Below are 26,309 nucleotides of genomic sequence, written 5' to 3'. Positions count from 1 at the left end.
ATTCCCAATTCCATAATTTTAGTCTACATCCACCATCGTTCCTTCGAAAACGTCCTTGAACCAGTCACCCACTTCCTCTCCCGCATTGACATCAGTTCTCTGAACCTGATACAGAGTAACCCTCCGCTCCCCAAACCCCTTCTCCCGTCCCCAAAAGCAAGCCCTCCGCATAGCAGAGACCATCTCATCAGCCTGTCTAGCAAGCACCGTAGACCCATGACCCAACTCTCTAGTCTTCCTCTTCAGCTCTATTGACGAAGAGAGAGAATCAGAGCCCAATCCAACGTTATCCTCTGTTAAGAACACCCGGACCCAAGGCAAAGCCATCTCCAACCGCCCAATCCCATCTCCAGGCCCAGACCACGTTTTCCCACAAAGCCCGTAATCCAGACCATACGGGGGCCAGCGCGAAAGCGCCTTCCGGCGCCGGGTAACAGTGGCACTTCTATCATCGACGTCATCGCCATCCATATCGGGATGCAAATCATGATCCCAAATCGACCCGTCTGCCGCTGCGTGTTGTTCCCCGGTTGTCATGCTCCGCGCCTTCTCTTTCAGCACGGGGACGGGATACTCCGGTCCCGTGAGATACTGTGGGAACGTGCGCGGCACGTCCCGGCCTGCGGAGCGGAGGAAGAGGATTGGCGAGGCGAAGGAGTCGAAGCAGCGCTCTGGGGTTGGGAAGAACTTTGAGCGCGCTTGGAGGAGGGGGATTAGGTCTGGCGGTGCTGGAGACTTTTTTCGTGGTTGGCGTTTGTGTTTAGATGGTATTGTTGAACATGGAGTCATGCTGCTATCATCACCTGCTCCTTTTTGGTGAGTTGGTGTGACAGTGCTCTCGCGCGTGCAGTACTCATCTAAGCCAGGCCAGTCGCAAACAGGGTCTACGGCGGCGACGCCTTGGATGGATTGCGCTTCTGTTAGAGCTAGCATGAGAGCTAGAGAGCCTCCGACGTGTGTACCGAAGATAGCTAGTCGGGCTGGTCGGAGGTGGGTTTGTATCCAGTCGAATCCGGCCAGTGAATCGTGGACAGGGGTTGGGTATTTGTAAGAGGTGAGTTGGGGATTGCTTGGTCCTAGGATCTGGTCCGAGGACCTCTGCTCTTGCGAGGTCGAGCTTCTATCTGAAGGTGGGGAAACTGGTGTTTGTATCTCCCCGAGGCGGTAGTTGATTGTGACCACCAATGCAGATGCAGTAGATGCTAAGACGTGCTGGAGTGAAAATGCTGAGGGTAAGGTGTTGGTATCGCAAACCCTTTGATGATCAATTTCATCGTATTCCTGTGTCTTAAATGCGCTCGTGCTATTTTCCCCAAACAAGGGTCCAGGTGGAAGATAGAGTATTACATTTGGGCCTTCGGGAGACAGCTCCTGGTGAGACCGACTCAACTGGCTCGGTCGCGTAATCCTGGGGACAAATTTAGCATGTATGGCTAGGACTCAAACGGATTGTTATCTGTAACCTGAGAGAGATAGCTCCATTGTTTCCAACTGGAAGGGAAATTGTCTCATCTGTGCAGTCGGGTGAAACGGTCGAATATTGCGAGCTTCGGAAACACGCGATGGAAATACGGGTAGCTCCTCTGCTGCGATGCAGGAAGAGGGCTATGCCACGGGATGAGCAGTTGGTCTTTCGCATAGCAATATTAGAGCATACCCTTGATGTTTGGCAAAACTTGTCAAGAATCGGGCTGTTGGCCTTGCTAGGTAGTTAACTATCCGAAAGAAGTTTGATGCCTGAATAATCTGGTTGCCATTGTGCAGGCTCGGTCAAAATGATGTACAACACATTTATTTAAAAGAAGTTATCAACAATATAACAATGGCAATTATGATGCCTTCAAGCACTGGTAGGTTTCATCTTCATAAGGTTCATTCCAGTCTGGAGCGTTAAGGAGTATCGTCTCTGCATCCTTCTTCAACTCAATAGCTAAGGGCTGAGCCAGTCATGGACGAATGGCAGTTTCTTATCGCTCTATAATTTCAATTAAACCCAAAATACACTATGACCGTGCAAAAAATAGGAAAAATAGGAAAATGACTGTGTTAAGAGTCCCTCCACCAATGAGTACTTCACTGAGAGGTAGTCGCCGACGCCGCAGGGTCGTCTCGATCCAGAGGAGCTTCAGTGTCATCCTCGGGGATAGGACACACAACCTGCAAGGTCAACATGGGATCCTTAGAATAGACCCGTAGTCCAACCACACACACAGCATTCCAAGGGTCAAGAGGAGGCTCATCACCGCCCATCGATGGAGCGTCATTCTTCAAATCGCCCTCGTCAGGAGGCATATCGAGATCGCTGTCAAATTCGAACCCTTCTAGTAACTCAAGGTCGCTCCGGTCCAGCGCATCTGTATCAATGCGGAAATCTAGACTAGAACGTGGGGAGTCGGCTTCATGTAGCTGGCCACGGCTTGCACGTTCCGCATGCAGGCCCTGGCCGCCGTTGGCGTGGATGGTCGGGACGGAACCGTTGATACGGCAATAACCGCTTTCGCTCGAGATAGTTGTTGCCTCGATGGGAGATTCTTTCACTGGTTTCTCTCCCATAATTTGGCTGGGGACATAATCACGCTTGGGGTTGTGATCGTAGGAGCTGCCGCTAGGAGTGCACCTTGCTTTCATGCGCTCTTGTCGAGCTACTAGCTTCTGATTGCGGATCCAATCCTTCTGCATATTTTTCTTAATCTTGTTGCGAAGCTTTCTCCGCTCGGCTGCCTTGAAACTTTCCTGGGCCTGCTTTTCTTGTTCTGTCTCGCCAACCAGTCCCTTCGCATGCGCGAGGTCGTATGAAAGACCGACTTGAACCAGTTTCTCTCTTCTCGTCGAGGCAAACTGGCAGACAACTTCTTCGGTGGAGTCTGCATCTTCATGGCGGAAGGCTGTTAGTTTCATCAGAACATAATAGCGACCCGGGTCCAGATCGATCTCGGCGTTAACAGATCGGCCCATGAAATGGCTGCTGTGGCTGCGCACGAAATAATCGTGTTCTCCGTCCTTTTGCAGGCGGAACTTGAGCACGAAACTGTACTCGCCGGCTAGTCCTTTGAAATAACGTGCATCAAGCTTTGTTTGTCAGCCGCTGTACAAAATCAAGAGCAAAGGGAGCAAAACAAACCTGGGATAGGACAATGACTACCGGACCACTGGCGGTCACATCCATCATGAATTTAGTGCTGTGATAATCAGCGGACCAGGGAACATTCAAGGTAGTCCATTGCTGGGTAATTGTCCATTCAAGTCCGAAAAGGCGAGTCCGGTCGAAGTGCTGGTATTTCCTGAGGAGGTCTTTATAAGAGATCCAGAAGAACTGAGCTAGGTCAGTGTACTTAATGAAAGCGAAATGAAAAATAACCTACACCATCATTGCCAAATTTATGGCCAAGCTTTCCCATCCAGTCTGGTGTCCACTCTTTGGATCCATCACCCCAGGCACCGTGCCATTCTTTGCGACCCCATGGGTTCCTAGACATTGTGAGCTTTTGCTTCGCCTTTGACTAGCGCATCCATGCACATACCTCAGTCGTACTAGTCGATGTCCGTCAATCTCCCGGGCATCCATGATGGAATAGGAGTGGCCCTCGGCGATGCCCTTTCGATCTCTCGGTGGGCCCTGGTACGAGGGCTCTAACCAGTTTGAAAACAGGCCTGTCCCGCAACCAAACAGGAATTCCTTGTTGACCTTCATGATTTCCTCGGTCCAAAAGCGGTCTTTATTCAGGATATTACTGGATAGGACCTCAGACGTTACACCTCCGGTGAGATCCTCGAGTGCTTCACCAACAAACCCACCCTCGATCGCAGAATAGTCTCCGTGAGCCTTTGCGAAGGCTTTCTCTAGAAGAGGTAGCCAAGTCTCGTTTTCATCGACACACTGCGCGAAGTATAGGGCGCGCGAGTCTGTTTGCCAGACTCGCCGGTACTCTTCCTCCGTGTCATTCCGATTTATGTCGTCCCACAGGGGTCGTTCAACCACAGACTCATCATAGTCAGCAGCGCGGAGATAGAGCTTATCATCTACAATGCACTGCTGCCACTCGCCGTCTGATGATCGAAGTCAGCATGATTCCATATCAAACGGGAGAGCACACGATTACCTCGATAGAAAACAAACCCATAAATCCCAACCTCTTCATTGCGAGCAACACAAATCTTCTGGATCAGCTCCGCCTTATTTCCCATAGTACAAAGCGCAGCCATGAGCCAGCAATCCCCATCATATCCCTGTCGTACATCTGACGCGCTTGGTCCATTGACAAAGAACTGCGGATTCTCAAATATTTCCTAAGTCAAAAACAATCAGCAACCCATAATCCGATCCCTCCAAGGCATGTGAATTTCAAACTAACGGACACTCTCTTAACTCCCTGGGGTCTGAACTCGTTATTGGATTTATCCAATCCATCGAGATAGTGTCTCCGACCACACTTCAGGTCTAGCTCGATATCGAAATGGGGGTCTGTATATTTCTGATTCACGCGCTCGCATTCCTTGACAATACGGTCGACGGACTTTTGGCATTCCTGGCGCGCCTGCTCGTAAGATTTGACGGCCTCGTCGCCCTGGATACAGCCGCTTGGTACGTGCTTGGCCCGCGTGCGTGCATACGGATTGTCCGGCAATACCGTGTACACTTTGCCCGGGTACTTGGTGTTGAACTGTTCCCAGAACTGCTTCACAGATTCCTGGGGTGCTTGACAGCGTGAGCGGGGTGGTCGGCGGCTTGAGCGCGAGGAGCCTGGTCCTGCTATATCATAACCCATTTCGTCGTCGAACTCCATGATTGAGGTCTGGGGTCTCTGGGTTGACGTTCGTTGTTTGCTTGAGGATCTTTTTGTTTCCTTGTTCATGCTGTTTTGTCTCAAGGAGGAAGCGCTGCGGTGGAGATGCATGGGCGGCTATTTCTCTTATAGAGTACTAATCACCTCCAGAAATGGTGACGATCACTGATGAAAATGGAGACGAGACCAGGTATCTCTTCTAAGTAAGAGGTTGGGAATACATTTCCCAATTTTCCCCTCACACGGCCACCCCGAGCCGAGAACATAGCCTCAGCTTTCATTCCCTCGGATTGATTTGCTGGGCTTGGGCCTGTTCTTCATAGAAGCGCTGATCGCAAGGCTGCAGTTGCATTGGACTAGCGGGCGAACGAGCGAATCTGACTACAAAATGGTGCTTTCGGCCCCACCTCAAGTCTCAGCCCCCCCTCCTGAAACGGGCTCAAAACGAATATGCAGGAAATCCGATTTAAGTCTCGACTGAATCAGACACGGCAGTCTCGAGCAAGTCAAGAGGAGAGAAAGCCGCGAGAAAGCAAGGAATGGAAGAACTAAACTCGAATGAGATGCAAAGTTCTGTGGGAGCGAAGTTCAGCTGACATAGGGGCCGATGACGATTGACCTGCATATGGCTCACGGTTGATATTAACCTGAGGCTGAAGAAGCTGAATACAATGGTACCGTAACATCATTTTCCAGATCAGATTACAGGGTAGAAAGGGTATGTACGCCTGTTATTCAAGACTAAAGCACATTCGTATCCAGTAAGCCCGCCCTCCATAACACTCCCCATTGAACGCCGAAAGAGGAGAAAGAAAACATGCCCCGAAATCATTCCCCGGGGTGAATAAGACTACACAGAAAAGGCGTGGAGTCGTCACACTACTGGAAGCTGTTACTTGCACCACGTCCGGAGTAGAAGGCGGTACCGTTGCGGAAGTACGGGTGGAGACAGGCCTGCTTAGCCGATAGTCGGTGTGCAGGGTCAAACTCAAGCAGAGACTCCAAGAGCTGACATCCGGCCTCCTCTAGCCCGGGAACAATTTCAGCATCAGGGCGCTTCCACTTGGGGAAAGTGGATTTGTAATCGGGGAACGAGGTTACGCCGGGCCAGACGTCCTCACCAGGCGTACCAAGGATGCTGCACTTCGTTAATATCAATGAATACAGAACAGAACAGGACCACTCTTACCGGAAGATCTTGAAGATCTCGTCAATTTCAGAGTCACCGGGGAAGAGAGGCTTGCGTGTACACATCTCTGCGAAAATGGCACCCACGGACCACATATCAACCCCCGTAGAGTACTGACGTCCACCCAGCAGAATCTCTGGAGAACGGTACCACAATGTGACAACCTGTGAATCATGTCAGTAAACAGAGAATTCAATCAACGGAATCAAAAAAGCGAAGTATACCTCATGAGTGTAGGTGCGAAGGGGAACACCGAACGCTCTTGCAAGACCGAAATCAGCCAATTTCAAATTGCCTTCGCGGTTGATCAACAGATTTTGGGGCTTCAAGTCACGGTGCAAAATTCGGTGGCTATGGCAGTATCGGATTCCCTCAACAAGCTGGGCCATGAATTTTTTGACAATTGCATCCCCCAGGCCCAGCGTTGTACCCGCCTTGAACCCATCGGGTAAAGGCTTCCCTCGTCCACCGTCGCTGACAGGTAAAGCCTCCATATATTTCTTAAGGTCGAGATCGAGGAATTCAAAAACAAGGTAGAGCTTGTGGCCATCGGCGTGGACAATATTCAGCAGCTGGACAATGTTGGGGTCCTGCATCTCCTTGAGGAGGGAAATCTCGCGAATTGCAGTGCTGGGAACACCCTCATCTTCAGCTTCGAGGCGAATTTTCTTCAGTGCAACGATACGGTTAGGGTGATTGAGTTCACGGGCCTTGTAGACCACACCGTAAGTGCCTACGAGACGTCAACGCGTGAGTTGGGCTGTGGGTGACGACAGTCACGTCGAGAGTACACACCTTCGCCAATTTTCTCAATTTTCTGATAGTTTTCCATGGTAGCCGACATTCGATCCTTTTCTGCTGTAAATGAGATTAACAATTTCAAGACAGAAAGGCCAGAATGAAGATTTGACACAAATTGGAGAGACGTTGCCAAGAAGAATTTGTAGGGGAAGCAAGGAGAGGAGATAGCCACTACTTACATCCTAGGATGTTGATATCCGAGAACAGCAGGAGCAGCACGCTATCTATATTCCACCTGGAGATCGTAAAAAATGTTACTTGTTGAAGAGAAATTGGCGAAAGACAGTATTTCAATAGTGGGGAGAGAAAGACACAAAACAAACAACCCCCGCGCCCATCCTAGGGCGGTGAAGTGCGTGCCTTTCCTTTCTTTATCCAACTTTCTCTCGGACTTCATCTCTTCGCAATGGCCCAAATTAAGGGTCTTAGTGCTTATGATCGCCCTCCTGATCCAGTGAGACTTTGCTATAAGAAATACTCTAGGATTGCCTTGTCCGAAGTTGACAACGATCCGGGGATCCTCGACCTACAACGGATCGATCCTGATCAACTTCCCGATGGAGTGACGATCATGCAGTATATGTCCAGCCAAAATCTACGATTAGCATTTGATGATTTCATTCTTGGAAGCTATGCTGCAACAGAAGAGCATGCTCCTCTGGCTGAGAACATCCCAGTATTCGCTCACAACTCGATTTCCGGTTAGCATTGTATCGCCTCAATTTGGAACTGACCCAGCAGGACAAAGAGCTATGCCTGACCTCCTGACAGGTCTCATGATGATCCCCGCCTTGTTTCCTCCTACTGTACAGATCGAATTGCTCTCTCGCCTCTTTCACCGAGACTTACCCAATCCAGAGCATCGGACAAACCTCCACCTGCACTACGATGTTACGTACCCTGAAAAATCAGAAGAAGACCACTTGCCCAAGTCGTTCTTTGCAGACGAACCCACTCGGTCTTTCCAGCCCAAGGATCCTCAGTTGCACAAGCCTTTGACAGTTCAACATCTCTTGGAGAAAAAGCTGCGCTGGGTGACATTAGGTGGACAGTACGACTGGACTGCCAAAGTGTACCCACCTGGAACACCACCGGAGTTCCCGCCGGATATTGCAAAGGTGCTACGTGCAGCTTTCCCAACCACTTTAGCCCAGGCTGCCATTTTGAACCTTTACTCCGCGGGAGATACCCTGAGCGTGCACCGGGACGTGAGTGAGGAGTGTGACGTAGGCTTGATCAGCGTGAGTTTTGGATGTGATGGATTGTTCTTGGCTAGCCACGATGACGGGAACGGTTGCGAGATTATTCGTCTCCGCTCCGGTGATACGGTTTACATGAACGGTCAATCGCGGTTTGCCTGGCACGGAGTCCCAAAAATCCTGCCCTTGACCTGTCCAAAATGGCTGGCCGACTGGCCATCCTCTGGGGGGTCTGCTCCGGGAATGCCGCCTGGTCCATACGAGATGTGGAAGGGTTGGATGTCTAGCAAACGGGTCAACCTGAACGTTCGACAAATGACGACCACTCAGACTTCTGAAGAGAAAGTAGATCATGTTTGAGGTTGGAAAATCTAGATGTCAGCGATGTCCTCGGATTCTTTCCCTGGCCCAAACGTGGACAACATTCTACCCAGGCCTATCCAAGCACAGAAACGGTCGTGCTGTTTCAATGTGTCCGGTCAAGTTTCACACCCCAATGTTCAAAAATTCCCATGGTTTCTACTCGATCCCTACAGCAAAGGTACCTTTAATACATTGCCATTAGCCGCACAAGACGGTAGTTTTTCTTGGGAGTTACACCCCCTACGCTTTCTAAGTTCTAGCAATGAAGATTTGTATCGGACCGGTCAAAGTTACACCATGACTTTCTAAGGGAGCGCCACCTTCGGTCGTAGGTTCTACAAGGTGGGCCTCACTGGCCCTGGATGTATGCCGCTACAAGACCCTTGCCCACGGTTCATATCTCCAACTGGTGTACATTGTCTAGTAACTGTAAGTAACACCAGTAGGGACATCGATCCCACAAGATCTCCGTAGGCTGAGCCTTGAAGATGACAGACTATCTTTCATGTGCACCGAGTACTGAATCACCAGCATGGGCAAGCAAGGCATTTAGCCTGCTCCATTTCTCATAAATCTGTGTGAAGACGGTAGCCTGATCGTCATAGTTGCAGATGTCGAGTTAGAAAGAGATAACATTTTCCCTCGGCTGTGCTGCACCGGCCTTTCCAGCCTCTTGCTGGATATCCCAACAAGCTACTCGCTAGCCTTCACTTGTTAAGCAAGTGGCAAGCGTCTTTGCTATTCCCGAGGTACCTCCTGCGAGGCTAATCTGTAGTATCTTAAAGGGCTCTTTTGGCGAAAACCAGCGTGTTAGACGTCGACTCATCTCTCGGTGGATTTCTATGACTGTGGTGTCAATTTTTTTTTTGGTTCCTACTATAATTTTATTTTTTAAAATTGTAACAATCATTGGACATTGAATTTAACTTGATTCTTCCAGATCGTGTGCAAGTCTCTAGGATGTAGATGTGATAATAAATTTCTGGGAAGGAAAGATGTTAATCCGCCGAGAACGTAAGAACACTGATCTCCGACCTTCGCATATCAATGCCAATTCTCTCATCTACTGAAGTTTGAAAGCAGTGATCCCGACATTCGGACCTATTTTCTAGAGATCATGAGAAAGAGGGCGTGGAGATAGTGGAGATAGGGAGTATTGTTAAGAGATTTTTTGGGCAGTCTTCAGGACCCATAGGTATCGACCCTCATCAGTTCTGCACAAGCAAAGAGCTGAGCGACGAGAGATCTACAATGTTCATTCTCTCCAAACTTCGAGAGGTTGTTTGGGGTAAGCCCGCAGCCACCGAGGCAGAACGAAAGCTGTTGGTCAAGCTTGACTTGGTTATTCTATCTTTTTGCTGTCTGATGTATTGGGTCAATTATCTTGATCGAATGAACCTGAACAATGCATATGTGAGTGGAATGAAAGATGACTTGCGCTTTCACGGCAACCAATTGAACATTGCCAACACAAGTAAGTAAGCGTGCTGGGCCTGGGATCGAAAATTTCCAACTTTGCGCCTAACCAATGATAGTTTTTTACGGTGGCTACGTTTTGGGACAAATCCCGAACAACATCGCGCTACAAAAGCTCCCTCCGCGCATTTATTTCCCGGCGTGTATGGTATCCTGGGGCTTGCTCACTTTGGGAACTGGGTTGGCGCACCATCCATGGCAGGTCATGGTCATTAGGTTTTTCCAAGCCATCTTTGAGTCGTCTACATTTGTTGGCTGCCAGTATATTCTCGGAAGTTGGTATAAGCCGAACGAGCTCGGCAAAAGAACTGCGATCTTCACTAGCAGTGGTTTGGCTGGAACCATGTTCTCTGGATTTATGCAAGGGGGTATTCACAAGAGTCTTGGTAAGATTTGCCCGCTTCTGCTAGACCCTGACATCTTTGGACTAATTTTTGATGCTCCTCAGATGGTGTTAGGGGTCTTCCTGGTTGGAGGTGGTTATTCATCTTGGACTTCTGCATCACAATTCCAGTGGCCATTTTTGGGTTTCTCGCATTCCCGGATACCCCAACTTCGACAACCGCATGGTGGCTCAGTGCAGAGGAGAGGAAACTTGCTATTGAGCGACTTCCTGAAGTTAAGAAACATCGTGGTGTTCTGGGCTGGAATCTGATATCGCGGATCCTGCGGACGTGGCATTGGGTAGGTTTCATCCTGCTTTGGATATTCGCCAGCAACACCGAAATGTTCTCAAGCAATGCTATCATGAGTCTTTGGCTCTCATCAACAGGGCAATACACCGTGTCACAAGTCAATTACATCCCGACCGGCATAGCGGGCGTAGGAATTCTCACCACCATTTTGCTTGGCTGGTATTCGGACTTCACCAGACGCCCATGGCATGTGGGGGTTTTCTTATCCTGCACTGCCATTCTGTCTGGAGCGATCATGCTGCGACCCCCATCCACTGGAGCTAAGTTCTTCGCATTATTCTTGAATGGTTCCCAGTACGCCGGCCAGACTGTGCTTTTTGCCTGGGCAAATGCGGCCACTGGAGAAGACGACGCGAAGCGCGGAGTAATTCTCGGTGCTATGAATACCTTTGCCACTGCGGTCTATATGTTCTGGTCACTGCTATTTTACAGCACAACTCAGGGCCCAGATTGGAGAGAGGGTAGCATTGCAATGATCTGTATGGGGTTGGCTCTGTTTATCACCACCATTGGAATTTGCTACTTGGAGAAGCGAAACGCCCAGCGGGTGGAAGTCTGTGGTCGCATTCAAACAACTGTCACTATTGGTACCTCCGAGGTGAAAGATAATACCGACACTGAGAGGTCTCAAGACTATAGGAAGTAGGCATGCTCGTGCAGTCTCTACATCGGAGCATTGCAGCCCCATGATAAGAACAGAACAACTGGACCATGGCCTTTTGGCATGGCATTCTACCGATTTATAGTGATTGCTTTCAGAAATAGCCGGTGGCCCGTACTAGTTCGTGCTCCCCTTCAGGGCCGACCAGAATCCGCCAATCTCCTCCCCTGGAGATTAAACACATGGCTTCCCGACCAACACCAATTTTAGCTGCATACTATCGAGATATCGGTTGCCATCGACTCTCATTGACCATTCATAGTCGTGCAAGACCAAGTCCACCTATCTTTTTACCCGCTTTCGGGCTGACCATGCGAACAAACCCTCGGAACTATGCGAACTGCAAACAGCATTCAAAACTTAGACCACGTTGAGAGATACTAAATCTTAAGAATTCAGAACAGCGTAGTTAATACAATCTTTTGGTTAATCTTTGAGGTGCACCCTTCCTAATTAGGACTGTGCGTCTTCGTTGCGCCTGATGTTCTGCCCACTTCGTTAGTTCTCGATGATTGTAGTCCCTATCGCACGTCTATCTTCGCCGTCCACCCCTTACTCTACAATCGTTGCTACAGTTCACAGGGTCCTGAACTCTTTTGTTGGAGAGCACGGCACGCGGTCTGCGTTTCCGCGATATCCACCCCGGTGGGAATAACGCTGTTCCCGGTGAACTACTTGTATGGACCAGTGGGCTATGCACGCTTGGGTGGGAATTACAATGGTGGTAATATCTGGTAGGGAAAAGTATCAAAAAGAAACGGTGGCGCATACTTGCAATATCTTCTCAGTTTGTCTAGATAATCTTGAGCCCCGCAAGCACTTGGTAGGGAGAATGGTATTCAAATGAGAGCATCTGAGATTCCGGCGCTCAAAGTCGCAAAGCGAGAGTGTCAGAAACAGTACGTGAACTACTGGCATAGCACAGCTGAGCGAGGCGCCCTGTTGATGCGCTCTTTTGTCCTTTGGCGCCTTATGCGGCAGTCATTCCCAACGAGGGTGAGTTTGTGGGATATACTGGATTTGTGAATATGCTTGAGTACACGAGTCTTGCGACCCCGGTCTCATTGGCCGATAAGAAAGTTGATTTGCGATCGGCTCACTAGTCTTTGAGGGACTTCGAACACATGCATTCGGATTCTGGGTCTGCCCTTGCCGTCCCTCTCATGGTTCCATGGTGATCGCTGTGCAGATGATCCTGATACCTATGACAGGGCCCCTGTGAGAGTGTAATTGGTGGACAGGAGGCTGCAGGACGAGAAAATCTTGACTCTAGCCCAATATCTGGGCAAAGAGAGAGCAAAAATCCAAGATACCAGACATTATCTAGGGCGTAGTGTTGTTGTATTGTCAACATGACCTCACAACAGAGCACCTAGGAATCAGTTGCGACTTAGATGGAGCTTTGGGACATTCGCATTGGTATTAATGATAGTGCTATTCTCTCTTAATAAGGATAGATCCAGGAGCAGACGGAGCAGACCAAGCCATCTACTATGCCAAGCCAGTGCAAAGTATAGATGATAGCCTCAAGACGCCTTTTCCGGTGCTTTTCTACAAATATTATAATCCAAACCCAGTCAATTCCTGGACGACAAAGACGGAGGCGTTTGTCCCGAGGGTGCGGCAAGGTTGGATAAATGGGGCGTGGAGGACCCCCACGGTTTGCCAGCTGCAGAAGGCTGAGGATGACCAGACTCGGACGAAGGACCAGATGTGTCTTCTGAGCCATTCATGAGACGTTGTCGCTTAGCTGACGGTAGCACGCCCACCTGGGGCATGCCACTGGGTAGGACACCGGTGGGCGGGCTGCGTGAATCTGCAAAGGAGTGGGGTGAAGCGTAGTGGGTAGATGAAGCGGGGGTAGAGGTAGCCACAGCGTCTGGGCTCAAAACCGTGGCAGATTGCAAGGGGCGCAAGCGATTGGGATGAGAGGTAGTGTCTTCGCCTGGGCGTGGAGGTCGGATGTCAGGGCTTGGTTGAGACTGACTTTGGTCTGGATCTCCCAGCGGACTGGGGTTTCCATAACCAACCCCGATCCGACCCATGCCCTTGTCGTGCATAACAACACGTTTCCATTTGGCGACCACGCTGTCATAGTCCCATCGCGTAGAGTTGGCACTGATATGGCTATCCAGTGCGTCTAATTGCCGAGCTACCTCCCGTGGTAGGGGGAGTGTATCTGGGGGAAATAATGCGAACTCGCGAGGCCACTGGCATGAGCCCAGGCGCTCGACCTGTGCACGGAGTTGGTTCGCTTCCTGTTGTACTCGGGCGAGTTGCTCGTCTGAGGACTTGCGCTTCTCCGCCTCCCGTGCAAATGCACGTGTGATCTCCAATTGCCACGTGTCGCGACGGGTCTCGTGGGATAGAGAGTTCCAATGATTGAAGGCCAATTCTAAGTGTCGAAAACTGATATCCTCGTGCTGCTGTGCGCTCCGATATATCATGTTCGGATCCACCCCGCTATTGCTGTGTCTCATGTGAGGCGCAGCGGCCGAGTCTACCGCGAGTTGATCGGCCTGCCATTGTGCGACCTTGGAGCGAAGGGCTTGGCGGACGATGTCGAGGTGCTCTGCGCCGGGGGGCTGCAGGGGAAACGAGGTAGAGGAGGAAAACGGATGTGTCGCAAACAGGCTTGGCGGTGAAGGGAGCAACTGTAGACACATGGAGGGGAAGGTCTGAGCTTGCATGTCGAAGTCGAACGGAGACAGCCGAGGCCGGACACGAGAGCTAATATTTCGTGAGCTGGTGGGTTAGGTTTAACGATTGAAATGAGTCGACAGACCTCGCAGCTTTGATGTTGTCAAGCACCTCGCGCAGTGCGAGCTCCAGCGCTCGCATTGTATCCGGGTTGCTGGAGCTAGCACCTCGACCCGTGTAATCTGGCAGCTGTAGCGACCCTGTCCGAGATTGTGATGGCGCAATTCGAGGTCCATCCGGCACACGATTAGGGTTGGGGATATCGTTGATTACCCCCGTCGCGTGCCAGGTGGGTGTGTTGAACATCATGCGCACCGGAGCCTCACGCGACTTCGATCCCGAGTCTGCGGCTGTAAACGGCTCAGATGTCCTTTTTTTCTGGCTTCGTTCAGGACTACCCTCGGTCTTTCCTGTGGATGTTCGGGCCTGACGCCTGGTGATTCCACTGCGAATTCGTCGGATTTCTTCGACATCGTGGATTCCGTCGGGTTTCTTTTTGAAGAGAAATTGGTCGAGGTGTCGACCCAATGATGAGGATGTAAACGCCTGCTGGCAGTATTGGCATTTCCGATCCTTGGAAGCAAGACTGGCCTTCGATTCGTCACCAGCAGCCGAGCCTTCGGGGGTATCTCTTGGTTCTGTTTCTTCCTTCATGGTTGGGGAAATAAAAAAAGGAGGTAGTTAAAATAGCTAGAAGTATCTTGAGCTTAAGCAGACATAGTATATAATATAATGCCCAGAAGCACCAAGTGGTACAGGTAAAATTCAACGCGCAAGATGAGAGGGAGGTTGAGAAGATGAACGGAAAAATGCCAAGCTTTTGGGCGTGGAGTTGCGCGTTGAGCAGTTTTGCGGGTCAAGGCACATGGAGATTTATCTAGAACGAATTGATCTCTAATGAATTATTTATCGTATGTAACCGTTTCAATGCTACATATGCATGTATTAGGTGGTCTCTGCAATGTAACTAGGCCCCTCAGCTAATTGACTAAGCAAAACCCATGTGACCATGTTCATTTAGTACTTTGAGCAAATCAAGATCAAGGAAATAGTTTAGTTTTTCGGAAAGAACGATGATCTGAGATTCGTTCGAGTATAGGGCCTAAGTATCCTGTACCTCATCAATCAGACATTATGTTGGGTCAATAACACATGCGGAGAGAAGGAGGATACGAGTGAACACTTGGCGCTGGAGAGATTAGCACATAAATACACTCATGCGCAGCATAGAAGACACGATGTAACCACGTTCAAGAATAATTTCCGCTCTTTCTCGTCTTACGCGCACTGAACCAACGCTTGAAGTTGCTCACACCGTGCAAATACAGCCAGGAAAAGACGAAAACAAGAGCAAAGTTGAAGATGATATATCCCCAGAAGATTCCCTAATAGATGTTAGATCAGTCCAACCTCCCAAAATTAGCCAAAGGGTACAAAGCACGATACTCACATAATCTCTCCACTTGTGTGAGTAAAACACATTGAGGCTCTTCGCCTAGAAAGTGTCACAAAGTTCTAGTTAGCCATCCTTCAAGCCTAGGACTCAAGAAATACAGGGAAAGGGATCGTGATTCTGGGCAACTTACATATTGATCACCGGTCGAGTATTGACAGAATGAGCACATTCCATTCCCAACGTCTCGAACATACCCACCGGCTTTTTCGGCATAAGACCCAGCATATTCTTGGCAGTTCATGCCAGCTGGCGTGCTAAAGCGGGCTTCTTCACGCTCAATACAGCGCATGGGGACGTTATGAGTGATGACTCCAACAAATCCCTCAAGTAGATAGTGAAAAGGCGTAAGCCAGTACATCCAGGACTGCCAAAAATGCGGCAACGCGACGTATGGAACAACAACACCGCAAAAAGAAGCGATAAAGGTAAAGAAAGTTGGCACTAGCAGGCTTGCGAAGAGCTCATTGGGTGCAAGCGCGGCTATAAATTGGCCAAGTCCAACATAGTATAGCTCAAAGAGCATTAGCAACATCCAAACATAGCCGGAACTGAACGAGTCGCGCGGGAACCAAGTGCCCCAGTACCTATTGAGTTCCTGTCAGAGTTGAATCATAACCCAATTCTCAAGAAAAACTTACCAGCAGTTAAAGTAAACTGATCCGGCAACAATTGAGTATGGCAGCTCTGGGACAATTGTGCTCGTTACAAAGGCTGCCCAAGAGTAAATCTTGGAATTAGCTTCACGAGATTTATACAAACCTCGGAAATGGAGATACCGCGGTTGGAGTTGCTGGATTAGCGGTGGAGCAATAGTCAATGTCATGAAGACAGAGAAGAGTCGTGATTGCATGTCGATGGAGCTGTTCCCCAGATGCCAGAATGTGAAGGTGTTGAAAAGACCGGTAAAAATGTGGAGCATAAATTTACCCTTAATCGCAGTTAGTCAAGTCATTCAACTTTAGCATTTGAAGCCAAGTAAGTAGCTTACAAGGACGTAGTCTGGGGTTCTCCAGTAAGCCACAAACGCGCGCTTGGTGACTGTGACCACTTGAACAGAGAGAGGCATTGCGTACTCGCGACCGTCTTCAGTCTTCTCGTCACTTTGAGCATTGCAACGGGAAGCAATGATCCCCTCAAGATCCTCAGAAAGCTGCTTGGATTCTGGCGAATTGGTCCACACATCGCCCCAGTCCTGCCCCTTATAATCAGGGTTTCCGGCTCCAATGACTTCCAACATATACTAGAGAGAACATCAGTGGGAACTATATCACCAGTTTCAGATTACACACCTCTGCCGGATTTTCATGCGGTGAGCAACTCCTCCCGCCATTTTTTTCAAAGTAATTAATCAGCGTCTTGGAGTCATTGCCAAGGGGGCCATTATAAACAATGCTTCCACCGCTTTTCAGCAACAATAGTTCATCGAAATTCTCAAACAACACGGCAGAGGGTTGATGGATTGTACAGAGAACGGCCTGACCAGCATCTGCAAGTCGGCGAAGGAAGCGTACAATGTTGAACGCGGCCAGAGAATCGAGGCCGGATGTGGGCTCGTCCAGAAAAAGCAACAGCTCTGGCTTACTTGCCAGCTCCACTGCAATGGTGAGTCGTTTGCGCTGCTCTTGGTTGAGGCCCGATCCCGCAGATCCGACGGTTGCGCCGGCGATGGAGCGCATTTCTAACAAATCAATGATTGTCTCACAATAATCATACTTTTCCTGTAATGGGACTTCTTTTGGTTGACGTAAAAGAGCAGAAAACCGAAGCGATTCCCGTACAGTAGCCGTGGGTTCGTGGATATCCATCTGCTCGGCGAATCCTGTCGCTCTCTGGAAGCTCTTTGGTAGAGGCCTGAAAATGTTAGAGTACAAAGTGAACGAGATCCCTGAAGATTCCTCACCTTCCGTCAACTAAAAAGTGACCAGTGACCACACCAAAATTGATTCGCTGTGCTAGCGCGTTGAGCAAAGTGGTTTTTCTGGTCAGACATTAGCATCAAGGACGGAGTGAACTTGGATGTTATCTTACCCTGCACCAGAAGCGCCCATCAATGCAGTCAGCCGACCAGGCTTGACATACCCTTGAACATTTCGTAGTAGTTGTCTCTGCCCACCCTTATATGGGATGGTGTAGTTGACATCTTGCCATGTAAAAATTGCCGTGTTTTGAGCGATGTCCTGAACCTTGTCGCTGGAGTCACCCGAATCGCTGTCATTTTTGTGTGAGGTCATGCCATTTTTCTCCGCGATTTCCTCATCTTCTCGGGGGGCAGATCGTTTTATGATGTCCTGAACTGCTTTTGGAGCTTCGCTTCTTTTGAACACCGTGACTGAGCTGCCACCCTTATTAGGTCTCTGCAATTCCATTCCAAGCATTGTCAAACAGACGAAAAGGATCAACCATCCAATTATGATGCCAAAATTCCGCCACAGATGAGCTCTGCTGTAAGTGTATGCCGTTTGGATGTACTTGGGGCCATGAACAATCAACTGGTCTGGATCACTGCCTTGAATCGTACAGGCTTGGTGACCAGGCACTGCATTTGGCCCATCAGGCACAATGTAAGGTGGTTCACATTTTATCTGGAGATTATGGAACTCATTGGCCATTAATGCCTCAAATGCATATTGGACGGGGTTTATCCAAATGAGCCACTTTAACCAAGGGTGCATTTTCCACGGAGGAATGAGATATCCTGATTTAGGTTGGCAATTCAATTCGATCAATAGATTCGATTGTACTGAGCTCACCTGTGTATACAACCAAAGCCTGTATGGCGACCCCAGTGAGACGTGTAGCTATGTGGTGTTGTTAGAGACTACTTCTTGAAGGCGAGGGTTTGTTTCACGTACCAACATCCAATGAGGCACATAAAGCCCCAAGAGCACGAAAGAATGAATACATGGTCATCGTCATAATGAATATGAACAGCAAATTTATGAAGAACTGGGAAGGTGTTCGTGCAAGGTTTGCCATGCTAAATAAGTCATCAGCTTGATCAAGATGAAGCATCCAATAACACTCACAAGTATACTACGAGATCAAATAGAACGACTTGTATGAACACAAGAGGCACATCAACCACAACTTGGGCAAGTGCATATGCCGCAGGGCGATAGAACGAGCTACAGAAAATTAGTACCACAATTTCCTTTTTTTCTTCTTTGAATTCCTCACAAGCTTTTGTGTTTCAACAAGATAGGTCGACTTTGAAATGCTGTTGTCAGCTCTGCCATGGCAAGCAATGCATTGAAAAGTAGTATGAAGAACATCACACCACCCCTCGTGAAAACACCATTGCTTGAAACAGTAAGTCATACGGAGTTTCGTCAAATTTGGAGAGGCAAATCCTCACCTTGTATCTGGTAGATTGTAAAACAAGCTGCCAATGATGAGGGCTTGAAAAGTTATCACACTCCATTTTCCAATCAATGATTCTCTATCACCAAACATCACCAGAAATTGACGATGTGTGAGAATCATGACCTGTTTGTAAAATGAGATCGTGAAGTTTTTCCGTTTTGTGGTGCTTCTTGCAGCCTCTCTTTCCTGCCTTTGTGCTTCAATCTCGCTCTCAAAGCTTTCAATGTCCGCCAAATTGCCTTGGTAAGTATCACTATTGCGATATGCAGCTTGGAATTCAGCTGCATTCCGAGGGATTCGGTCATCCCAGCCTTCTTTGACACGTCTGGCATGAGGGTCACTGACCGAAGTCAAAAAGTCGGGGGTTGTCCAACGCGGGGGACATTCAAAGCCGAGTCCTTCGAAGTAGGTTTTCGCATCCTGGCTAGGTCCGAAGAACGAGCATCTTCCGTCATCAATCAGAATCACCTTGTCAAAAAGATCAAACAAATTCTCCGAAGCCTGGTAAAGAGCTACCACCGTTGAAACGTTGGCGGTGTTTGTTAGACTTCGCAAGCTTTGAACATACTCCAGTGCCGTACTAGCGTCCAGGCCCTTGGTAGAGTTGTCCCAGCACTGAGTGCTAGCCTTGGTAACCATAGCCTCAGCAATGGACGTTCTTTTCTTCTCGCCCCCAGAAACTCCACGTATCAATTCGTTGCCAACTCTGGTTCCCAAGGCATGTTCAATCCAGAACAGCTTAGCAATAGCGGACAGGAAGGTCTCCTGATATTCCTTTCGGCTTTCTCCCGGAATCCTTGAGGCTTTACCTGGAGTTCGGGATTTCAGGGCAAAAAGAAGTGTATCTCGCACAGTCAAAGTTGCATAATGAAGATCATCCTCGGGGTTGTACAAGACTGATGGTTTTAGTTCAGAACCATCGTGACAGAGAGAAACACACACCTTCAGACCTATACTGCTTTGCCATCTTCTTCGAATCGGTGCCGCCGTACCGCACATCGCCTTCAATGCTTTCGTAGCCCGCTCGTTGATTACCAAGCACTTTCAAGAAAGTGGAACAGCCAGAGCCAGGGCGGCCTAGAACAAGAAGCATCTCCCCCGGACGAACACAGCCCTTATCTAAGGGTGAGTCAAGCTGACTTCTGGCGATGAGGAATCGACTTACAGTAAAATCATCTAAGATGGTTCGTATCGAGGTTTTTCCCGTCCCAACCCCTTGGCTGCCCCGAGTGAATAGTTGCTTGATCAGCCGCGGCAACCCGAGAAAAATATCCCCGTTGGTGGGTTGGAGAGCAGCACCAAGGCCAACACCCTTCACGGTGAGATTTTTCCAGACAACTCCAATATGACGGGTTTTCTCTTCTTCGGAATTTGCTTTGCGCTCAGAACCGAACATCCGTGAGATCAGTTTCTCTATTTGAGCCCATTCCTCTCCTTTTGGATCATAACCGGAGGCATAGCTGCGTCGGCGAGATGCAGTACGTGCGATATCATCATCATCATCATCCAACTTTGCCCCTGCGGGATATTCCTGGGAGTATGATGGGTTGGTGCGGATTGGCGCGAATTCTTCGGGTACACACGAGTCAACTGGCGAAGATGGACGATCATGAGAAGAAACAGAATTTGCAGGAATTTGTTCTGTGTTTGAAGCAAATGGGGACTCGCATTCCCCAGAGTGGTTGGTCGCCATCTTTGTGATTTTCAGGTTGAGCTGAGATCTTTTGAGATGCAGATACTTAACCTAGATAGTAGTGGTACGAAACAAGGTGACACTAGATGACCATGGGTACATATGCAGCTGGACACCTCGGTTTGGTGACAAGACATCCAACCCAGATCACACCCTATGGATATAATGGATATGAAAGATGTCCAAAATGAAAATTGAACCACATTAAGGAATGTAGGCATTACGTCAAGCATCTTTGCGAAAACGAGATCTCGGGGGCTCGGAACAGGAACGAACCGAATGAACATCCAGACGTGTTCTTATTTGCTCGTTCTCATAGCTGAAGAGGCCTTGAAACGGGTATAACCCTGTCTAGTGAGGTCATCACATCCAGCTCCGTTATCCCGGTTATTTCCTCTCAAGTCTTGAAGTAATCATCTCAACTAGGACCGTCTAATAATTTCGAACAATTAATGACTGGAATTTTTGCATTTAGTCCAGTTGCGGGTTTTCATAGACATGCGATGCAGACAAATCCCCCTGCATTGCAGTTCTGTCACCGATCATGAAGTCATCGATTGTGCATGGATATATTGTATGGTCGATCTAGGGGCCTCTGGTTCTAAACCTGCTATCCCTACCTTTAACATTCTTTTGCTTCTTGCTTTTAAATTATTTTGGGTACAACTGCACTTTCTGATTTGAATCAAATTCAATCGCTTCGGCTCTCTGTTGAACAAAAGGCTTCAATTCAAGTCAAATTCATTCCTTTTTTTCTGGTACGCGTTTCCCTCTTTTTCGTATTCCAGTCCGTCTGGTTTATTCAATCCTAAAGAATTATTTAATGAAGCATTTTCACGCTCTAACACTTAGGCAATGATGTTCAAGTTGATGCACGTTGGAGGTCAGCCGCTTTCGATCAACGAAGGTAAATCTCGACTTTTACTTAGTTTGCAGAGTTGTACACGTCTTCTAGTTTTTTCTAATTTGGGTCAAAGTGGTTGATATCCGGAGACATAGTGAATAGTGCTGTCAGCATTACCTACCGACCTTTTATAGGAACGTGTGATCATCCCCGGAATTTGTTCCCGACAACATTTACCAACTCCTTTGGATACGGCACAAGAAACTCTAGTCAAGCTAGTTTACCAAACAGGTGTGATAAGAGTAATTTTACTATCATGGTCTCGTCATTTGGAAATCCAAGTTGAGAATTTCAGACAAATATTGACTACAGCGATTGACGTTTTATGTAAAGTTGAACAAACTGTTCACAGATGAAATACTCCACAAAAGGTCCAAGTAGTTTTTAAACGAAGTCAATAAAAGATCTCATCAGCTTGCACTCATTGGATAGCTTACAGGGGTTCATTCAGTTGAGCATTAAGGAAGAACGGACCATCGTTCCCTGATCAGAAGTGAGACAGCACGCCATGATTACAACATGCGACTGTCGTTCTTAGCAGTGATAAGGCTCTAGAACCCAACCTGAGAATGGGCAGATGTACTGAACAATTTAGAAGTCAGTTGGACTTCTTCAGCAGTACGCTTTTTGAAACCCTGAGAGCAATGAAGCCCCACCGCACTCACAGATTCCTCCGGAGGATAATGGAGTTTTTCCACTTATCTTTTTCTTCCTCCAAATGTGAAGTCAAAGCCCGCAATAGGTGGGTCATGGAATTTGTGCAGTATTCATTGCCGAGAATTAACGAGCGGTTCAGTGCCAAGCTGCGGTGTATTGCTTCTATCCCACCTCCACTTCAGAGCCTTTGCGCTGGCCAAGGATGTGACCAGGTTGAAACTGATGGTCAAGTTGATGATCCTCCTCAGTATCCCTTTAGCGGTGGTGCCTTTGAAAAGCCAGTTTCGACCCGCAGCCAACTGGAGTCTCGCATCGTGAAACTCTGGAAGAAGGTCTGGCTAGGCCTTTACCAGATCGATGACGACGAGGATCGATACCACGTTGAGCGACTCGAGGCACTTTCCCTTGGAGCTGGCTTAACTCGCACATATCGAGTTGGCGAGCTTCAAGTTCTCAGGCGACATTTTCTCCGCAGCGAGACTAACAACGCTGTTGCTTCGCTGAAGCTTTTCCAGGGTCTGTCTCTTTCGACCCTCCTATCTGTGGTCCATATTTTGGAGGCATATGAAAGCGAAATTGACAACATGAGGCTACTCTATATCATTTTGCGAAGTGGTCAGCTTGCACTGCATGAGACTGCTGACCTTGCTCAAACTGCTGTTGTCAGGGCTGAGTATATGGAAATTGCGGAGCCGATGGAGAAACGTATCAGACAGTACGATATTCGAATGAATGTGGTGAACATGGACATCTGTGATGAGGCAATGGGCTTCTATCGACGACAAAAGGGAGAATATGTTTATTACAAGGCATTCCCAAATGCGTGGTAAGAACAGGAGCTTTTGGATAGGTCTGTGCCCCCGTCCACTGTGACTCCTAGTGGGGAATCTCTGAGTACAATTCGTATTGTTTGGACTAAATCTTAGTTTTATTGCCTTGTTGAATTATAAATTGTGTCCACGAAGACTATCATCGTCCTGCAAGGCAAAAATCTATGATGATAGAGCCCTCTCCGCATGCTCTTGTGAAATGCGGTGCGGATCATTTCCATATTTGATTCCATCGGCGTTAAAGCATCAAGACACCGTTGATGGGGGAGCTCTTTGCCAGAATTTCGGCCTGAGAAATTGGAAATTTCAAGTCCACCCAGTTATCTGCAGCAAATACAAGAAAGTTTATTTTTGTGTCGAAATCTTCATCAAAAAAGGCGGTTTGGCCGAGTGGTCTAAGGCGATTGACTAGAAATCAATTCCGTTCGCGGGCGCATGTTCGAATCATGCAGCCGTCGTTTCATTTTTTTTTCCTTGCATTGATTATTGTCATATTTTTTAAATAGAAATCTCTCAGTCTAATTTTTTCTTTTTGATCCAAAAGGTGGAAAGATTTGTTCAACCAGATCCAGTGTTTTCAAGTATCTTTCATTCCAGGACTCAACAGTTGATTAACATGGCGGGGCATTCCGATATATACTTGTCGTTACAGATCTACCTGATTTGAAAAGAAAAGATAGAAAAAAAAGAATGTTTTCATGGCTCAGACCTGGGGTCGATCCGGCCTAACGGTCCCTTTTACTTTTACGCTGTCTGTTTCACCCTCGCCCTTTTTGCTCTTGCCAGGTTCGTTCACATATGGGTTCATGGCATCCCCATTATCGAGGCCTTCCTGCTTGAGTGAAATGCTTCCAGGTCCATCCGGTGGACCCATGCCTCGAGGCTATATGAAAATTTAGAGATTGTCAAATGACGGTAATGGCCCGAGCCATTTAAAATTCAAAATAAGAGAAGGAAGTACAAACCTCATCCCGATCAGACAATCCTGAGTTAATATTCTGCCCGACGTCTTGATCGCCCTCTGCTCTTTGACTATACTCTGAACTTGCTCCACGTGGTTGGGTAGAAGGCTTTGTGCTAGGCTTCTTTATATCGCTGCTCTGCCATAGGTAGATGGAAATTGGTAGCCCAAGGCCAACTGATACCAGTATCCTATCAAAAGGATTGAAGTGTAAGTCGAATGCGACTAGTGTGTAAAAAAAAGGTTCAAAAGGGAGACTAACCAACGGAGGTTCTTTGCCTGGCTACTCAGTTTTCCGGTGGCAAAACACCTTCGACTGGAGGTCGGCCGAGGCGATGGAAATCTCACAGATGGGCAGATATGCTGTCTCACTGTTGCATGTGGAAATGGACGGTGAATAAAACTCATGTTCAAAGGTTCGATGAAACTCGAAGATAGTGAGTACTGCTATCAGGACAACCAATTCGTGTAATTTAGTAGTGAGAATACAGGAAAGCTAGTGAGATAGAGCTGCGTATTAACACCGAAGGTGTGCTTTCATTGTTACATCATGCGACATCTCGGACTTGTTTCCAAACAATTGTACCAAGCTCACCCTCGCGCTTCCAATGGGACTTGAGAAACCTGATTATGGGCCTAGTCTTAATGATGACGCATCCGGAGAAGTTGCAGGTGTGCATCGTAATAGGTAGCCCTCTAGCAGGCTGATGTTACTTACACCCCAGGATGTCCCCGATAATCGGACCCTTCACTCTTTGCAGCTCGGTGAACTTGGCCCAAACTGTGCATTGAATAAAGATTTATTTATGGTAAGAATTATCACCCAGTGATCCTCCGTCTATTCACGGGAATCAAGCATCTCTATTAGTTTGTGTCTGAATTTACAGCCCGTAATGAAGTTCACGACTGTTAAAGTTGTTCGCCGACTCCTGCAAGCCTGCAAGGAGTAAATGAAGACATTGTAGTTGTTTCGAAATTGGAATCTTATTCAGATTAAAAAAAGAATATACTATACACTGATCATTCTCACAAATCGATCACCAAGGGCGTTTGCCGCCATCGGATTACCCGCAGAGACCAGCTCCCGATGCAGCGTGGTACCTCCAGTCTTTTCACGGACACCCTCAACCATGACTGCACCTTCGTTTCTCAACGTCGACTCTACTTTCTCGACCTGCCCACCCCACAATGTTTCCATAAGATTCTCTTCCATATCGCTCCACGACGTAATTTTGTATCCATTGTAAACAAATGACCCATCTCCCGCCTTCTTCGTACTCAACAGGGCGTAAGGGCCATGACAGATCACTGCTGTAGGCTTGTTCTCCCGATTGAAATAACGCAGGATCCGTCCCAGTTCTGCATTCCCCCCGAGATCTTGAAGCGGCGAATGTCCACCGGGGATGAAAACAGCCGCAAAAGTAGTCAACTCATCGTCACGAATAGTACTGAATGGTCGCGGGCTACGGAACCCGTTCTCGCGCTTCATTCGTTCGATAAGATCCCATTCGCGTTGACGTTCGAAGATATTCCCTGCATTTGCAACAAGTGATTCGCTGCTTGGGTCTGGCGCTGGTTCAAGACCTTTGGGGGAGGCGAATGTGACCTTGTGGCCTGCGTTGAGTATTTTGCGCAATGGCTTTGCGAGCTCTTGTAGGAAAAACCCGGAAGGCTGATCGACAACCTTGCCAGCATCGTGTCCGCTGTTCCGTTTTAGGGAGAAGGAGTGCGCATCGCTGAGGATTATGAGAACTTTCTTAGAATGCATGGCGATGGGATGTAGGATGGATCGGAGACTGAGTCGTCCCAGTTTATCGAAAGTGAAGAATACATTCTTGGTGGTCTTTTCTATTTCGAATTCAAATAGCAGAAGTTGCCCTACAATTACATCGGAATGACGTATCAAATCCTCACATATCGTGGCCACCACTCAGTACACGGTTAGATGACTGGATGAGCGGATGCATCATCAACCGAAGGCATACTGGTCGAGACGTACATAGATGCTTAGAGTAAAGCTAAAAAGTAGCAGTGGCGACATCCAATCCACAGAGACGGGCAAATAAACTATGAGCTCCAACACTCTGCAGTAGGTTGGTCTCATGAAGAATTTCGAAGAAAAGTGCAGTACTTTAAGCCGCAATCTTAATGTCGGAGGCAGATCAGATGCTTTGAATGCCAAATTGAATGTAACTTTTGATGCTCGCGAACCAGAAATTGTTGGTCGACCAACTGTTCGTTGTTTTACCCGTGGTGGCTGGAGGTCTTCATCATTGCCTGATGAAGTCACCAATCGAAAAAAAAAACTGAGGTGTGGTTATGTGCAGGGTGCCAAGATATCTAATGTTTCAAATCCTGCGCTCATGCCCAAAATTATATTACAGTAAACTCTGGCTACGCGGCAGCCTGTGCGGTGATCGCCGCAGGATTCTCGTCCGGGCGACAACCTAACAGTTGGCTGTGCATAAGCCACACGTCGATGTGATTACAACATAGTAGTTAGGTGGACCACCAAATAATCCACACTGTTGTACGGGGTACAACTATGTTTCTTTGTCATGTCTTCTTTTTGGATCG

General features: G+C 48.2%; 10 protein-coding genes and 1 non-coding gene across 11 annotated transcripts; 4 read left to right on the top strand and 7 right to left on the bottom strand.

Annotated features, from left to right (window-relative positions):
• Positions 1-18: 18 nt before the first annotated feature.
• On the bottom strand, positions 19-1,639 carry Pdw03_6397 (Alpha/beta hydrolase fold-3; the record flags this gene model as incomplete). The annotated part of the gene is made up of 2 exons (XM_014680044.2): positions 19-1,408; positions 1,464-1,639. The coding sequence occupies 2 exons, from the start codon at positions 1,637-1,639 to the stop codon at positions 19-21; spliced, it is 1,566 nt and encodes a 521-aa protein (XP_014535530.2).
• A 434-nt stretch (positions 1,640-2,073) lies between these two features.
• Positions 2,074-4,784, bottom strand: Pdw03_6396 (Calpain-like protein; the record flags this gene model as incomplete). The annotated part of the gene is made up of 6 exons (XM_014680046.1): positions 2,074-3,069; positions 3,122-3,313; positions 3,363-3,468; positions 3,522-4,047; positions 4,101-4,287; positions 4,353-4,784. 6 exons carry the CDS (start codon positions 4,782-4,784, stop codon positions 2,074-2,076), a joined length of 2,439 nt encoding a protein of 812 aa, XP_014535532.1.
• An 879-nt stretch (positions 4,785-5,663) lies between these two features.
• Positions 5,664-6,805, bottom strand: Pdw03_6395 (Cyclin-dependent kinase; the record flags this gene model as incomplete). Its single annotated transcript, XM_014680047.2, has 4 exons — positions 5,664-5,922; positions 5,974-6,137; positions 6,198-6,706; positions 6,769-6,805. 4 exons carry the CDS (start codon positions 6,803-6,805, stop codon positions 5,664-5,666), a joined length of 969 nt encoding a protein of 322 aa, XP_014535533.2.
• A 375-nt stretch (positions 6,806-7,180) lies between these two features.
• On the top strand, positions 7,181-8,333 carry Pdw03_6394 (Oxidoreductase, 2OG-Fe(II) oxygenase family; the record flags this gene model as incomplete). The annotated part of the gene is made up of 2 exons (XM_014680048.1): positions 7,181-7,475; positions 7,546-8,333. 2 exons carry the CDS (start codon positions 7,181-7,183, stop codon positions 8,331-8,333), a joined length of 1,083 nt encoding a protein of 360 aa, XP_014535534.1.
• Positions 8,334-9,587: 1,254 nt separating this feature from the next.
• On the top strand, positions 9,588-11,153 carry Pdw03_6393 (MFS pantothenate transporter, putative; the record flags this gene model as incomplete). The annotated part of the gene is made up of 3 exons (XM_014680049.2): positions 9,588-9,810; positions 9,872-10,198; positions 10,261-11,153. The coding sequence occupies 3 exons, from the start codon at positions 9,588-9,590 to the stop codon at positions 11,151-11,153; spliced, it is 1,443 nt and encodes a 480-aa protein (XP_014535535.2).
• A 1,592-nt stretch (positions 11,154-12,745) lies between these two features.
• On the bottom strand, positions 12,746-14,522 carry Pdw03_6392 (CDR ABC transporter; the record flags this gene model as incomplete). The annotated part of the gene is made up of 2 exons (XM_066101336.1): positions 12,746-13,898; positions 13,954-14,522. The coding sequence occupies 2 exons, from the start codon at positions 14,520-14,522 to the stop codon at positions 12,746-12,748; spliced, it is 1,722 nt and encodes a 573-aa protein (XP_065956419.1).
• A 596-nt stretch (positions 14,523-15,118) lies between these two features.
• Pdw03_6391 (CDR ABC transporter) lies at positions 15,119-20,380 on the bottom strand (the record flags this gene model as incomplete). Its single annotated transcript, XM_014680051.2, has 15 exons — positions 15,119-15,253; positions 15,319-15,363; positions 15,455-15,908; positions 15,963-16,252; positions 16,313-16,564; positions 16,614-17,175; positions 17,225-17,302; positions 17,353-18,019; positions 18,075-18,122; positions 18,177-18,301; positions 18,351-18,449; positions 18,502-18,624; positions 18,680-19,583; positions 19,630-19,801; positions 19,853-20,380. The coding sequence occupies 15 exons, from the start codon at positions 20,378-20,380 to the stop codon at positions 15,119-15,121; spliced, it is 4,482 nt and encodes a 1,493-aa protein (XP_014535537.2).
• A 1,653-nt stretch (positions 20,381-22,033) lies between these two features.
• Pdw03_6390 (uncharacterized protein) lies at positions 22,034-22,771 on the top strand (the record flags this gene model as incomplete). Its single annotated transcript, XM_014680053.1, has 1 exon — positions 22,034-22,771. One exon carries the CDS (start codon positions 22,034-22,036, stop codon positions 22,769-22,771), a length of 738 nt encoding a protein of 245 aa, XP_014535539.1.
• A 376-nt stretch (positions 22,772-23,147) lies between these two features.
• Positions 23,148-23,229, top strand: Pdw03_tRNA93. The gene has a single exon. It is a non-coding gene; the product is annotated as a tRNA-Ser (tRNA).
• Positions 23,230-23,474: 245 nt separating this feature from the next.
• Pdw03_6389 (uncharacterized protein) lies at positions 23,475-24,140 on the bottom strand (the record flags this gene model as incomplete). Its single annotated transcript, XM_014680054.2, has 3 exons — positions 23,475-23,654; positions 23,737-23,923; positions 23,995-24,140. 3 exons carry the CDS (start codon positions 24,138-24,140, stop codon positions 23,475-23,477), a joined length of 513 nt encoding a protein of 170 aa, XP_014535540.2.
• Positions 24,141-24,741: 601 nt separating this feature from the next.
• Pdw03_6388 (ThiJ/PfpI family protein) lies at positions 24,742-25,500 on the bottom strand (the record flags this gene model as incomplete). The annotated part of the gene is made up of 1 exon (XM_014680055.1): positions 24,742-25,500. The coding sequence occupies one exon, from the start codon at positions 25,498-25,500 to the stop codon at positions 24,742-24,744; it is 759 nt and encodes a 252-aa protein (XP_014535541.1).
• Between the last annotated feature and the right edge of the window lie 809 nt (positions 25,501-26,309).

The sequence above is a fragment of the Penicillium digitatum genome, chromosome 2 (assembly GCF_016767815.1).
Source record: "Penicillium digitatum chromosome 2, complete sequence".
NCBI classification, from domain to species: Eukaryota; Fungi; Ascomycota; class Eurotiomycetes; order Eurotiales; family Aspergillaceae; genus Penicillium; species Penicillium digitatum.
This window is presented reverse-complemented; position numbering and strand designations above follow the sequence as displayed.